At 27.2% G+C, this 16,764-nt stretch overlaps 1 protein-coding gene across 1 annotated transcript in view; it reads right to left on the bottom strand.

Moving 5' to 3' along the window:
- Nucleotides 1–16,764, bottom strand: part of LOC117180539 (V-type proton ATPase subunit H) — an 87,169-nt gene that overhangs the window by 50,455 nt on the left and 19,950 nt on the right. The window contains exons 4-5 of the mRNA XM_033373036.1: nucleotides 14,359–14,577; nucleotides 743–948 (exon numbers count right to left, since the gene is read on the bottom strand). Coding sequence (XP_033228927.1) covers nucleotides 743–948; nucleotides 14,359–14,577 — 425 coding nt within the window. The remainder of the gene's footprint in view (nucleotides 1–742; nucleotides 949–14,358; nucleotides 14,578–16,764) is intronic.

Below are 16,764 nucleotides of genomic sequence, written 5' to 3' on the forward strand. Positions count from 1 at the left end.
TTTTTTGAAAATGCAACTGTATGGTTGAAAATTAGTTTGTGTTCGTTGAGCATCCGATTATTTTATTGCAAATTCCAGCTTTTTTCAATTAAAATATTTTTTATATAAAATTAAAATATTTTCTTGGTTAAAATACCAACTATTCCACTTTTTGTTGAAAATTAATCTTTTTTATTAGGTTGACAATTTAAACACTTGATTGAAAGTTAAACTTACTTCTTAAAACTTCTTTGTTTTTCGTTAAAGATTCATCATTTTAGTTGAAAATTCGTTTTTCTTTGTTTGACAATTAATTTTTTAACTGAAAATTTAGATATTTTGTTACAAATACAACTGATCAGTCAAAAATGAACTTTTTTGTTGAAAATGCATATTCTCAGGTAGAAAATTCAAACACTTGATACAAAATAGAACTCTTAGTTGGAAATTAATCTTCTTGGTTGAAAATTCAACTGCTAAGTTGATAATTAGTCTGTTTTAGTTGAGGATTTAAACATTATGTTGAATATTCGTTTTTTGTTGTTGAATACAACTGTGCTTTATTATAAATTAAAATCTTTTTTCTTGAAATATCAACTATTGCATGTTTTTTTGAAAACTCATCTTTTTAGGTAAAAACTTCAACTACTTGGATTAGCGGAAAACTTTGAGAAAATAGTGCATTTAGTGTAATTTTTTTCTTAAAAAAAATATAAAAATAAGTTTCTTATAAATAAATGAAATGTTGCTATTCAAAACTTACTTGTTCATTTTCTCTGCCAAGAGAGGGTTGAAGGTTAGGACCCAAAGACAGAAGATGAGTTGGTATTGTACTTGGAAATTAACTCTGCCATTGAGAACACCCAACAAAGTAGAAATTCCATCCACAGAGACAAAAGCGAAACGGTACTCGTCAATACGCAGCATCATTTGGAGGCACCTCGCCACTGATTGAATGTATTCGTTGTTCTGAATTAAAAGGAAGAAAGAAGAACACAATTTTTAAAATTCGATCGATATATATATATTTTTTTTTTTGTTTTGTTTTGAAAAATGAAACGAATGTACAAATACGATGTGGTTTTAAAGACCAATAGAAGATACGCCGTACGCATGCATACAAGGCGTGTCATCTACATAACATTATCTATATCCAGTAGTGTTTTAGCATCTACGAGCAAATCTTCAAATAATTCTAACATGCGTATCACATCAACGTCGCGCTTAATGACGTATTTGTCAATCTTTATGGTTTTTATGAGTTGCGAAAAAATGGTGCTCTTTAAAAAAATAATGGTGCGTCAAGCCTACTTAAAATCGAAAATTTTGAAATTCAAACAGAATTATCATGTTGTTAAATTTTTACAATTTTTGGAAGTATGCAGAGTGTCTACCAGACGGATGGTTTTTCATTTTCCCGGTATGGTAATTTCAGGGTGGCCGTTTGAACCAAAGAAAAAAATTCCCTGTTTTTTTCGGTTTGAAAACATTTTTCACAGTGAATGAAATTTAGAAAATCGAACTCTAAAGCCAAACATTTTTCCATTTGAAGTAATAAAAACTTGAGTTGCAAATTAAAGTACTCAAAGTGGAATTCTTGAATTTTAAACTTTTAAAACTAAAGTTTAAAATTTTTTTAATTCGAAAATGTATTCAAATGCTCAGTAATTCACAAGTATAAAATAGAAGCTACTAAAAATTTTCAAATGAACAATTTAAAATTAAATGCAGTTAAACCGACAAATTATAAAATTTAAACTTTGATGAATTATAGAGTTCAAAGATTCAGGTTCAGTTATAAAAATATAAATCTACGTTATTATTTTTCATGCTCTAAATTGAAGAATCAATCAACGCATTATAAAATTTTTCCAAATTATATCATTTTAGTCAGTTTTAAACCAAAAACATAAAAAATGGAACGATTAAATTTTGTTTCGTAAACTGAACACTTCTTAAATTAAAATTTAAAATATTTTTATTTTAAATAGTTTAAAAGGCCTTCAAAATTCTATTTCAAAATCGTGAAAAATGTACATGTTCTTTTGCATTTTTTCAAATTAAATTATTTTTTTCAGAACTTCTAAATATCTTCTAAAAGAATTCTAATTTTTTATCAATTTTTTTGCAATGCCAAATTAAACAAATTTCGTTAAAATCTTTTTAAATATTCCCTTAAAATTAATTTTTCGGCATAAAAAATAATTTTCAATTTTCCTACGAAATGTTTTTTATTCTTATTTATGAAGCATTTTAAAATTCTTAAAAAGCTTCTAAATTTGTGTTTAGAAATCTGCCAAAATCTATACTTTATTTTAAATTAGGCCGCAGACTATTTGTACCGCAATTTTCATACGAATATCCAGATTTTGTCGGTAAACGTAGACACTTCGTTTATATTATTTAAAATCACTTGAAATTTTTTATTAATTTTGAATTTTTTCAAAACTTCTAAATATCTCTTCAACTTACTCTTTTTTCCAAGAATAATAGTTGTTCAAATGTTATTTATACATTAAAATTCAACAATTTGACTTACAAATTAAATCTTTTTAAATAAAACAATTAAAATTGTAAGCTCAACGATTTTTTTTAGTTTTAAATATTGAATTTATAACTACTGATTTTAAATGAACAGTCAGATATTTTTGAATAATAATTGCTCTTTTTCTTAATTCAAAAATTTCAAATTGAATGGTTTTAAAATACAATATTTTAGACTGAAATAATATTTGAAATTTAATAAAAACCTTTAATTATAAATATATTATTTTTAAATTATTCAAAAAATGAAAATAGTTTCTAAAGTTTCAACCCGGTGGTTACATTTGTTTAACTAATAAGACTTTCCAAACGATAAAAGCTGGAAATTCTAAAGTTGTCAACTGTTTCCAAATCGTCTTGTAAAATCAATTATTATTCACTTTTTAAATCTTAAAGTACAATTCAATTTGAAAAATATTAATTAATTCATATTCACAGTTGATCAACTAAAAATGTTTTAGATCAAATTTTTTTTATTTTAAACGCATCTAATCTTCAATTATTTAAAGAATTAAAAAATTCTTCAAATTAACATGAAGGCTTAAAAATTAAAAATCTAATATGGAAAATTTTTCATGCAAAATATAACAATTTAAATAATTATTTGACGATTGGATGAAATCAAAATTGGACAAATTAAATTTTAAAGTTCAATTTTTAACGTTAAAATCTATCAATTGTTTTATTTTAAACAGATTTAGAACTGGCTTATAAAATTAATTATTATTCCATTTTTTAAATTCGAACTAATTTTCAGTTTTCCAAATCATTAATTAACTCATATTTATATTTGATCAAATCAAAATGTTTTATATGCAAAATATTGAAATTGAAACGTTTCTAATTTTTATTGTTTAAGTGTTTAAATCTTAGAATTACATACTGTAAACTGGATTATTTTATAATTGAAAAATTTATCAATTAAACACTATATTAAAATAAAGTTTACATCGAAGTCATGCATATTGCATTATATCATGTGATATTTCTAATCATTGGATAGTTTTTTCTTCTAAAAATTTGCAAAAATTCGGAGTAAAAAATTGCATTTGCAACCAAATAATGATATTTTCTAAAGACAATTGAATTTTCAACAAAGAAAGATGAATTTTCAATCCAAAAGAAAGAATTTTCTACCAAAAAAAAAAGATCACTGTTTGACAAAATAGATAAGCTTTTTATGCAATAATTAAATTTTCAACCAAATAGATGAAGTTTTAACGAAATTGCTGACTTTTGAGCCCATGAAGATAAATTTTCAACTAAATGGTTTATTTTTCAAAAAAAATATTAAATTTCAATCAAAAACGGTTGTATCTTCAACAAAAGAATCGTATTTTTTAGAAGACAGTTGGATTTTCAACAAAACAGTTGTATTTTCTACGAAAAAAGATAACTTCAACAAAATAGAGATACATTTTTTTATCAAATTATTGAAATATTTAGAAGACAGTTGACTGTTGAACATAAAAAATATATGAATTTCAATCGAAAAGTCCGAATTTTCAAACCAAAAGGACGAAATTTCAACAAAAATGTGGAATTTTAGGGAAAAAAAACTTCAACAAAACAGTTCAAATTTCAACAAAATAAATTAATTTCCAATAAAATAGTTGACTTTTCATCGAAATTGTTAACTTTTCTACCTAAAAATATAAATTTTCAAACAAATAGATGAATTTAAAACAAAAAAATCAAAGGTGAAATAAAAAACAGTTGCGTTTTCAATCCAATAGTTAAATTTTCCACAACAAATATTCAATTTACAGGCAAAAAAATAATTTTTAATCAAAAACTTACATTTACAATCAAATAGTAGAACTTAAAAGCAAAAATTGTGTAATTTCTAACAAAAGATGAATTTCAAAACCAAAAAAGTCGAGTTTAGAATAAAATACATAAACTTGCAAACAAATAAGGAAAATGTCCCATTTTGGGCGAGTGACCCAGTTTGTGCGAATGCTCACATACTGTAGGTAAATCCGTTGTAATCTTAAAGTTTATGACACTAGTAATAGTTTATTCACATTCTAGAATGGATTACAGATATTTCTGATACAGGTTTTATAGTTATTTTATTACGTATTCGTGTTCTTTAAACGTTATATAGCCACGCATGTTGCCATCTGTGGCGGATCGAGCATAACATTACTCTCGGCTTGCTAGTTCGGGAGTTGACAGTCTGCGTAGTTTTTCGTTTTAACAGTGCTCCAAAATTGTTGTGGCGCGAATGTTTTATTGAAAAGCAAGTATTAATGATAAGTTTTTCAAATGTGTTCTTCATTATAACTGAAAGCTAATGAATAATTCGAATATTTCCTTCCGCCTTAATACGGACGGAAAAAAACGATTGGAGGAATTTGTGCGAATGTTTACATACAACAAGGTTACATAAAAATCAGGGGTTTTTAAAGAGAAACAGCACACTATTTAAATTCAGAAAGCTTTCTCCTGTTATGACGCCTGTTTTTTATGCATTTGTATTAAATAATTGATAAAAATGTGCGGGAAACGATTGCAACAACAACGAGATAGTCAATTTAAAAATGCAAAGGATAAAAATATTCTTTTTTTTTAATCACGTGATTTATTATGCTGAAGAATTTTTATGTTTAAATTTTGAAATTCCCAATGAATAATTAAATTAGGAGTCAGTCCTTATCAATCACGATATCCCGATACTACAGGAAATATAACATCTCGTAACTCGCCAAAATTGGGACATTTGATTCGCACAAACTGGGTCAGAGGAAAAATTCATTCGCCCAAATAGGTTCATTGTAACAGCATGAAATATTCTTCATTATTTAGTAAAAATTGTTTGTTTGTATCGATATGCAGACAAAGTATTGATGAAAAATTTTCAAACTATGCGGTATTAGGAACTTTTATCAATTTATAAGATTTAAAATACTTTTACAAGCAAAGTACGCCAAAAAAATCCTTATATTCGTCAAAATTGGGACATTTACCTTAGTTAAACGTTCAACTAAAATATAATTTTTCAACTAAACAAGAAAAGAGAAAAATTCTAAAAGTTAAATTTTGGTAAGAAATTGATGATTAACACAAAGAAAAAACAAATTTTCAAAAAAATAGTCAAAATGTCAACCGAAATGATGAACTTTTAAACCAAAATGACGAAATTTCAAAAAAAAAAATGAAATTCTTAAAAAGTGCATTTTAAAATTCTATAACCCTAATTAGTCACATGGGTCAAATTCATTCTAAATAATTGCAAGCTCCTCGTAGAGCCCCTGGTTACCTTAACTCCACCGATTAAAAAAAATATATTTTAACAATTACTTTAAGCTACAATAACTAAAAAATCATCTCTAGCAATCTGCAATCTCTAGCAATTTTTTTAGATTTGTAGGACTCATTGGTGGGGTGAATTACACGCACTGTGACTCTTATGCGATTTCACTGAAGTGTGACTAATTATGGTAAAATTGAAAACCTACGCTTAAAAATGAAGACTCAACACGGAAAAATAATAAATTAAAAGATTGTACAATTTCGCATTGTAAACTAAATGATTTCATAATCAAAGAAATTAACTTTTAAACTTTATATTAAAAAAAAGTTGAATTCGAACTGATTTTAAGTGTATTGTATCATCTGATATTTTAAACGATTAAATACGTTTTTCATCTAAAAAATTTGTAAAATTCCTGGACAAATAATAAGTGCACTGCCATTTTCTGGTTTTCGCCCGTTTCAAAAAATTCCCGTTCTCCGGTCGAATGAACACCCTTTTTTAGTACGATTGATTCAGTCACTGAATAATATTCAGGGTTTTTTCCTGGGGGTAAAAAATACTCGGCCTGTTACCGATTTTCAGGTCAGGTAGACACCCTGATTTTGAAATTACGTGTTTCCGGTAATTTACTCGTTTATTCTGGTTATTAAGTTTGATTATTTGATGTATTATCCGACGTTAGCGCATACAAAATAAACAATTGAACTGCAAGAAAAGATACTTAGCATTATGGCAGAATCGGTTCTAAAGGTTACGGTGAGGAGTTATTACAAAACCAACCGGGTTGAGCACTTGGTGTAGCTCATTGGCCTCCCCGGCCTCGCTGGGGGTGTTGTCCTGCGCTACCTCGGCATGCATGCTTCCCTCCTGAAGGGCATCGAACTAAAAAACCCCACTCGTTGTGTCGTCCATTCGCGTAATGTACATTCTGCGTGCACACCTTTCGAACTAACATGTTTTCATAAAACCCACAACCTTTTCAAAAAAGCAACACTGATATGCAGTGTCTGACATGTTACCAGTCAAAAGTAACACGTTTACGTTACCGTCACTTCCTTAAAATTTGCAACGCATTACTATTACGATTATTGAAAAAAGTAACGTATTAGCTTGGCGTTACTTTCTTTTATCAAATTTTTAATGCATCATATTAAATTCCAAAAAGCTTTAGATACATTTTTATTTTAAAATTGTCTTAAATTTAACAATTACGTTTTACTTTACGGAATTTAATCAAGAATTTCAGATTAATAATCTGTAAACTGTAAAATACAAACATAATATAACAAACAATTGCTTAAGATTGTAAATCATCTTTTAAAAACTCGAATATAACCTAAAATTGTACTAAAATGTTGCGTCTTCTTTGAAATCTAATAATTTTTCTAATTCAAAGCAGCGATTTTCATTCTAAAATGCAAAAAACAACTGTACAAAAACGAAGCATTTAATAACGCTAACATAGCCTATTATTGTTCAATATTGTAAATATGTTTTGAACTCTAATGATTTTTTATTAATGAATAGCAATTTTAGATAATAAAAACAAATTTAAAAATTGCGAATAAAAGTTAAGATTGTCCAAAATTTGTTTATCTTCTTCAAAATCAAATGCTTTTTTTTAAATACCGATTTCCCGTATAACACGCCAACAAAAGCAAAAATTGTACAAAAATTGTGAATTTAATGACACTGAATGATAATTTGTATCATAATAAGAATCTAAAACATTACGGGTATTGAAAAAAGTAACATATTAGCTTGGCGTTACTTTTTTTTATAAAATTTTTAATCCATCATATTAAATTCCAAAAAGCTTTCGATAGTTTTTTATTTTAAAACTATTTTCAAATTTAAAAATTATGTTCTAATTTATGTAATTTAATCAAGAATTTCAGATTAATAATCTGTAAATTGTTTTTATTTTATACTATTATTAATTCTAAATCATACGATTCGCATAGGATTTCTTTTTAATTTAATAAAAGTAATTCTTCAAAAAGTTCATCAAAAATTCAAATTCTAGAATTCAAGTCGCAGAATCTATCATGGACTAAATATGATGTTTATCCAGAGAAAATTTGGCGAGACTCATCATATTTCTAATTTCAAAACAAATTTTTTTTCGCAATTTTACTAATATTTGAATCTTGATATCCATTTTTAAAAAAATCACACATTTTTTCTTTAAAATTGTATATTGTTTTATCTAGTTCAGAAATTGTTTTCAAAATATCGCACAAAATAAAAAAGGAGGGGTTTTGCAGAAAATATTTTGAATTTTTTCCTTCGAATTTTAAAAATATTAGAAAAAGATTTTATGAAAAGCTCACCTTTTTTATTTTTTGCTATATTTTTTATATGTTCTGCCACCAAAATTTCAAATAATAATAGAAGTGTAGAATTTTTTCTAAGAATTGACTATTCATAATTTTAAACAGGTCTTTTTGTTCTTAATTTTAATTCACAGAAATAGTCACTTTGTTAATTTTTAACGTTTTAAACCAATTTTCCGATGGATTGTGAAAAAGAAACTAAAACTCACCAGAATCCAAAAATTAAATTGTATAAATAAGATACATTTTCAATTCATTAGGAAAAATTTTCAACAAAATAGTTGAATTTTCGGCAATAAAAGATCAATTTTTAAACAAATTGTTGTCTTTTTAACCTATAAAGATTAATTTTTAAACAAATGGTCAAATTATTAAACAGTAAAGATTAAACTTTAACTAAAAACCTTTGCATTTTAATCAAACAATTGAATTTTTATAGGACAGTGTTGAAATTTCAACAAAAAAATATTAATTTTCAATCCACAAGGATGTATGTCCTATCTAAATAGACGATTATTCAATGAAGCATTTAAATTTTCGACCAAAAAGATGACTTTTTAACAAAATACTTGGATTTTCAAGAAAATAATAATTTTTTTTAGTTCGAATTTTAACCAGATACTTGAATTTTCTACCTAGAAATATGAATTTTCAAACAAGTATTCGAATTTTAAAACAAAAAAATATCAATTGCAAATAAAACCAATTCTGTTTTTAACAAGATAATTTAATTTACAAGCTAATGAGTCGAATGTTTTATAAAAGAGTTTACTTTAAATTTTCCAACAAAATAAATTAATTTTCAGTAAAAAAGAATTAATTTTAATTCAAACAGTCACATTTAAAACCAAATAGTGAAACTTAAAAGCAAAATAGACGAATTATCCTCAACAAAATAAAAAAAATGTAATATATATTTAAACAAAAAAATAGGAGATTTCTATTAAAAGAGATGAATTTCAAAACCAAAAGACTAATCTTGAATAAAATACATGAATTTAAAAAAAAAACTCTCAAAGAAGGGCAAATAGTACAAGTGTTAGGTTTTTTTTGGTGAAAATCAGCTTTGCATAGTTTTCTTAATTTTAAATTTCAAAAAAGTCTTTTGCGATAAATTGCGAAAGAGGACGTTAAAACTCACCAGAATCCAAAAAGAATATTCAAATATCTAAATTAGATCAAAAACTATAGATAAATAAAAAATATAATTTTTGAAAAATAAACGTCAAAATTAAAATAATATCTTTTCAATAACTTTTTTCAAATAACGTATTTCTTCGCTCAGAGATTCTGCGACTTCACGTGTTATAGAAACAACCTGATTTGAAATTATTCGATCCATACAAAAATTTCAATAATGGGATTTTTTAAATTTGTTGTATGAGGGACAATATAATAATGAATTTTTGGTACCCTTTTTTTGACTGCCAATAAGCAGAAAAGAACGGAAAAAATGTCTTATTCAAACTATCATTTTAAGAAGATGATGATCGAAAATCTTTTTAAGATTGGAAAACAATTGTTAAAAAAGTAATTTATTTCATTTTTTCTTTGTACTTTAACGCACGCCAAAAAGTAAAAATTTTGAACGTGGCTATTTTTCCAGTTTTTTTTGGGATAAAAAATGTATACCTTAATGGAAAGCATAATACATTCTCTGATTTTTGAATATTTTCAGTAGTTTTCTTCTTGTTCAAAACAAAGTTTTCACGGGATTAGATTTTTGTTAGTAAAAGATGTGTTTTTTTCGTCTTCTGATTGATTATCGTGACATATAATTTAGTATAAATATCATTTTAAAATTGCGTAAAGTAAGGCGTTAACGTTGTCGTTACGTTTAAAAATAAGTAACGCGTTACTGTCAAACACTGCTGAAATGCTGCATCGATAAGTGAATGTCCCATGTTCTATCTCTGCAACTCCAAGGATGCTTCGAAATCTACGAGACTCGAATTACACAATATTTGAATATTAGGGAGAACTAGCTCTAATTGACAGAATTGGCAGGTAAGTTTTATTCGAGAAACTGACAAAGCACCATTACCTATTGAGCGTGAATGCGTTAGTGATGTGATTTCTACAGTCTAAAGTAAATCTACATTTTTGCCAATGAAAAGAAAATTCACTGAGAACTAATTTGAGACTATTAACCAATTCGGCTCTTTTTTTCTTCGCAGGGATCATAGTGGTTCAGTAGTTCAATGTATGAAAAATAGAGGGATTTTTTCTTTTGAAAATACCGGCGTAATGAAAAGAAAAAGTTAATTAATGCAAAACTTCAATAAGAAACCATACATATAAAAGCAAGGAAAATATTTTTCATAAATGATAAAAAATTGTTATTATACTCTCGGAATTATTAATATATCATATTTTTGTATAGACAATCAAACCGGTGAATTTTCGTTAAAACCTACTGATTTCTGACGATAAACAGTTACATAACCTGAAGTTGTTGAAAACTGTGGGTAAAATAATTTTTAAAGTAAAATTATTTTTATTTAAAATAACAGATTTCCGGTGAAAAATGCTAACATACCCTATGGTCGTTCAAATATTGTAAATATACTTTGAAATATAATGATTTTTGATTAACAATAGAAATTTCGGACGGAAAACAGGAACATAACCTAAAACTGTTCAAAAATTTGTTACAACAAGTAAAAAATGCACAAAGATTCCGCATTTGACGACTCTGAATTATTATCTAAACAATTAAGAACATCTCAGAAACCATATAATTTTTTAATTGAGAAGACATGTTTTCGACTAAAAACACATAAAACATAAAATAACAAAAATTAATTCTAAAATGTAAATCTTCTTTGAGATTGAAGGATTTTGGTTAAAAAATAACCGACATCCCGTGACAAACATAAACACTCTTTAAAATCTGATGATTTTTTAAATTGAAAATACCAATTTTAGACGAAAAAAATTAAGATGCCATAACAATATATTTTTTTAAGATTGTAAATCCTCTTTTCAAAACTCGAAAATAACCTAAAATTGTTACAAAACTTTGCATCTAAAACATATTATGAATCTTTAAATGAAAAATAACAATTTGCAATAAAAAGCACATACATAAAATAAAATAAACTATTCCAAATTGTAAATATTCTATAAAATCGAAAAATTCGGTTTAAATCAACCGATTTCGAATTAGAAACTTAAATATTCTTCTAAATATACTTCTTATTAACAATAGCAATGTTAGATGAAAAACACAAACATAACAAAAAATGGTTGAAAATTGCAAATCACCTTTTGAAAACAGGAACATAACCTAAAACTGGCAAAACATTTTGTATCTTTGAAAAAAAAAGGTTTGATTAAAAGTACCTATTTCTTGTATAAAACGCCAACCAAACCAAACATTGTACACAAAAATCCCGAATTTAATGTTTAATAATATAAATAATAATGATAATCTTAAAAATCCTAAGTTTTTTAAAAATTACGTATACCAGTTTTCGCCAAAAAAAAACTAGCATAATAAAAAATGGATCCAAATTGTAAATCTTCTTTTAAACCTAATGCTTTTTTTTTGTTTTGTTTAAAATAATCGACATACGATTACAAATGTTAGCATGAACTTAAATTGTTCCAAGTTTTTAATCTTCGTTTTGATATATTTCAATATTTCCGGTGAACAACGTTAGCTTAACATACAATGAGTACACAAAATTTGAATCTTCTTTGAAATGTAATTATTTTTGTAAACATTTTTAGCAAAAAAAAAATCATATCTAATTAAACAGTTACATTTACAACTAAATGGTAGAATCTAAAACCAAAAGAGACGAAATTTCCACAAATAGGTTGAATTTTTAACTAAATGGTTGAATTTGCAACCTACAAATATAAATTATCAACCATACATGTAATATCTGATATTACAGCCAAAAAAAGGTGCTTTCTACCAAATGAGATAAACCAGAAAAAAGACAAATTTTGAAATAAATTGTAAATTTCTCAACTAAAAAAGATACATTTTCAATAAAAAATGGAAAAATTAATTTTTAAATAAAAAATTAATGTTTAACACAGAAAAAAATGGTCAAATCGTAAAACTAAGAGATGAATTTTCTAGATACCCGATTTCCTGTTTAGGACACCAACATAACCTAAAAATGTAAAAATATGTTGAATTTTCTTTAAATCGAATAACTCTTTAATAAAAATCTCAATTTCCGAAAAAACACAATATAACCTAAATTTGTTGCAAAATTCTAAAAATTCTCTGAAGTCTAATAGTTTAAAAATAAAAAAAAAAAATACACTAATGATTCCTGAAGAAAGACACAAACAACTGAAAAATGGGAATCTTGATGATTTTTGTTTAATTCTAATCTCCGGTGAAAAAAAGAACTAAAACTGAAAAAATTGATATTTCTTCGAAAATTCTAATTTTATATTAACATTCTTTTTAAAAAATACTAATTTCCAGCGAAATGCACTAACATAAATCATGTATAATATTTTCAATTTATTCGATTTTCTTTTATATAGAGGAGGGCACTCAAATATGAGATATCAACTCTGTTTGACGTGATTGTCGGAATTCTATGTACTGAATTTAAAAGTAATATAGGTCATTTGAAAGGAAATTTAGTTAGTCATAAGAAGCTTAAATAAAAAATTTTATTAAAATTTTTTTTATGCTGAAAATACAAAAAATCTAAAAAAGTGCTTTTTCCAAACTCGTCAAATTATTCTCATAATATGAGATACCCCAGGAAATAGCAAATAAAATGCAAAATAAAGTATTATTTTTAATGGAACAGCCACAGTGTTACAAAAACCACAGGTATCTCATATTATGAGAACCACACCGTGCAATTATGCACTTACTATGTCTGACCTGTACAATGAAAAACTTCAACACTATCGATATTTTCCTACTTAGTTATTCAATCTCCATCAGTCCAGGCAAACTTCACTGTTAAATACATATTTAATGAATAATAAATAGGGTTTAAAGAATTCACTTCCAAGAACTAGACCACCATCGATTTCACAAAAAGTTCGCCTATAATCTTTATAAGCCCAATGAAAAATGGAATATACCACGAAATTACTCTTTCTTCGAGGGCTACAAGTTAGTGATAGAACCAACAAAGTGGGTTTCTTAGTTTAGCTGATACCCCGCTTTCTGATATTACGAGAATATCTCATATTCGAGTACTCTCCTCTATATTTTTTTTTATCTAAATCGTCTGCGATTTTTTTATAAGTCTAAAAGAAAATTATTCGCAGCTAAAAACAAAGTGAAAAGGGGGGAAATGGACAAAATTCTCAAATATAAGGATTATAGTGGAATTTAAAAAATAGAGGGGAAAAGGGGAATGGAGCACTGACTGTGATCCCTGCCTTCGTGGTAACTTAAATTTAGAGGAAGCCAAATTAATTATTAAGTTGTGTGCCTGCCAAAATAAATTAGCATACACTACTAGTTTGTAAAGGGCCTTTCATAAACTACGTAAGGGCTTTTCTTTAAAAATAATATTGAAAATAGTCAGTTTCGATTCAAACTTTTTTAATTTTCAATAACAAATATCTAGAATAATTTGAAATTCATTATTGAATCCTTCCAGCATTTGATCAACATTTTCCTAAAAGCTGACGTTTTATGACTGCAATTTGAGATTTTTCAATTTAGGGTAATAAAGCTTTTAAATTACTGAAATTGACAGGCCTAAATTATAAATTATTTTGTCTAAGCTTCAATTTAAAATGATGTAATTTAATTGCTTAAAAATTACAAATTGCTCAATTTCGGAAACTCTCAATTTGAGTTTTTGTTAAATTTTCTAGTCTTTTAATTTAATCTTCTTAATTTTTTACTCTTCTTAGATCCTTACTTAATTTACGAAGGGCCCCTAAAGCATCGTACTAAATTGTCTAGTTAAATAGAAAAATTCCAATTTCCTCAGAGCAGATCGAAAATTTGTTTGCGAAACACATTTCAGGCGCAAAAGCATGCGGAGAAAAGCGAGTGCTTTAAAAAAAATAGAGAACTTATAATTGTGCTACAAAAATACTAAATATTAAACTATTCGCCTGAAACAAAACAACGAATTAATTGTATGAAGAATAAAAACCCAGTGATTGAAAAAATTGCGAGACTAATTGCAATAAATTGCGAACTACTAGGCATCTGAAAATGATTATTTTTTATACCGATCGGGTATTACTTTCGAAAGTAGTACGAGCGCTGCTACACAAACTTACGTTTGATTTCAACTGGTCCTTGAGCCACGTTAAGTAGAATTGAAGGTCAGTTTTTTCCATTAGCTCGTGGCTCCAGCAAGCAAGTTTGGCAATTATTCGAGAAGTCATGTTCATGATAAATCCATCAGGTCTGTTCAGCAGATTCAAAAATGGTCCCCAAACCGATTCTCGCTTACGGTTTGAGTGCTCCCGAAATATTTCGACACGACTACGATCCTCCTGTAAATACCATATTAAAATTACTATATTTTTACATTCTCATCAAGAGAAGGTATTAGATTTGTGTACAATTTGACCCCCCTCCCCCCTCCGTGTTTGTAAAATCCCCACATTTTGAGACCCCGTGAATCCGAAAAACAGGTTTTGACGAATGTGTCTGCCTGCTGTGTATTTGTCTGTCTGTTGTGTGTCTGTGTGTGTTTCTGTGTGTGAATATGTAGATTTTTAGTTTGTCAGCACGATAACTTTCTAAAGAATTGACAGATTGGATTGGCCTGTGGTATACTATTTTAGTATCCTAAAATAAAGATCAAGTTCGTTAGCCAACCAATTGTGTGCAAATTCTAAAAGTTTACCATAGCTATAGCATTTACAAAATTCCAAAAAACACAGTAAAATGAACATTTTAAGCCAAATAACGCATATTGGAAAGAAAAATGACTTGTTTGGTTCAGAATAACGTACAGCCCACAAACCTTCACCGATTTCGACAAAAAAAATTTGGAAAAAAAGCTAATAAGATTTCTAAGTGATTTTTGAATTGATTTTTCAATTTTTTTAATAAATAAACAAATATGACGAAAAAATGTCCTTTTTCTATTTGACATTCTCGGTGCTCGTCAATAACAGGAAAATAGTTGAAATAGCTTAAGTTACATAAAATAGCATTAGTTAAAGATATTCCAATATTAGACAATACACAAAAAAAGATTTTTATCAACAAATTATTTGTTGAAAACTTTTTTTCTATGATTTTCCATAAATACATGTTTTTACATTCTCATCATTTATGATTAAGAAAGTATTAGAATTGTCGGAAATTTGACATCACAGTTTTTCAGCGGATCTCCACGTTTCGAGACCCCCTGAATCCGAAAATCAGATTTTTACGATGCCGTCTGCCTGCCTGTCCGTCCGGCCGTCTGTCCGTAAACACGATAACTCTCGAAAAAATGAACGAATCAAATCCATCTTTGGCAAAATTTTTTTTAGGTTCTAAAAGAAAAGACGAGTTCGTGAAACAGCCATTTTTGATACAAATTCAAAAAGTGAGCGCATTTTGAAAATTTTTGAAACCACTTTTTTTCTGAATTTGAAAATTTATTTTACGGATATTTATAGTATTAAAAAGAACAAAAAATTTATTCTTATTACTTTTTTCGATCAAAAGAAAATTATCAGAGTTATAGCGTTTTCAATTTTTTTTAAATCAACCGAAAATCAAGATTTTAAGCCAAAAACGCAAGATATGAAAAAAAGTCGAGAGAAGAATAACATTTATTTTTGAAAGCCCTACAAGATTATCATAACAAATTTTTGTATTTTCTTTAACAATCGAAAATTCAAATCTTGATTGCACAAAAAATAATGAAAAATAAAAAATTCCAATGTGTGGAAAAACGACGAAAGTTACGAGAAAAAATTCAACAAAACCGGTTTACAAATGTCTGTCGGAAATCGAGCGCGCAGCGCGAGTGTCACGATGAGAATGTGTACCTCAAAGCCTACAGAGCTTTGAGAAACTTAATCTTTGACTATACTTAATTAAGTAGACAATTCAGAATATGAAGACGCATATAAATACTGCCATCTAAAAGCGATCTTTTTGATAACGTTTTTTACAAGCATTCCAAATGCAAAGAATAAATATCCGAACGCAAAGCACGAGGTAACCCATCATCGAGAGCGAAGCGCGAGATTCAACCGTCGCGCATCCTAGACGCGCTCAAACGGGCGAGCCGCGCGCGCAGCGCGCCATTAGAATAAGATTTTTTATAATACAATTTGAAGTTGATTCGTAGAAAATATTGTTCCTGTCCAGCATTTTAATTAAAAAAGATGAATTTTCAATCCAAATGGTCAGGTTTTCAATGAAACAAAAAATTAAATTTCAACCAAAAGCGTTGCATCTTCAAACAATTATATGCATTTGTTTCAAGATAGTAGAATTTTCAACAAAACAGTTTAATTTTCTAAAAGGAAATATAAATTTTTCACAAAATAGTTGAATTAACAACAAAATAAATGCATTTTTAACGAAATTTTTTACTTTCCACCTACAAAGATGGATTTATAACCAAATGGTCTTGTTTTCAAACAAAAAATATTAAACTTCAATAAAAAAAGTTGCATCTTCAACAAATTATTGAATTTTTCAGAAAATAGTTAGGGTTAGAGCACCAATTC

Source organism: Belonocnema kinseyi, chromosome 9 (assembly GCF_010883055.1).
Source record: "Belonocnema kinseyi isolate 2016_QV_RU_SX_M_011 chromosome 9, B_treatae_v1, whole genome shotgun sequence".
Classification (NCBI taxonomy): domain Eukaryota; kingdom Metazoa; phylum Arthropoda; class Insecta; order Hymenoptera; family Cynipidae; genus Belonocnema; species Belonocnema kinseyi.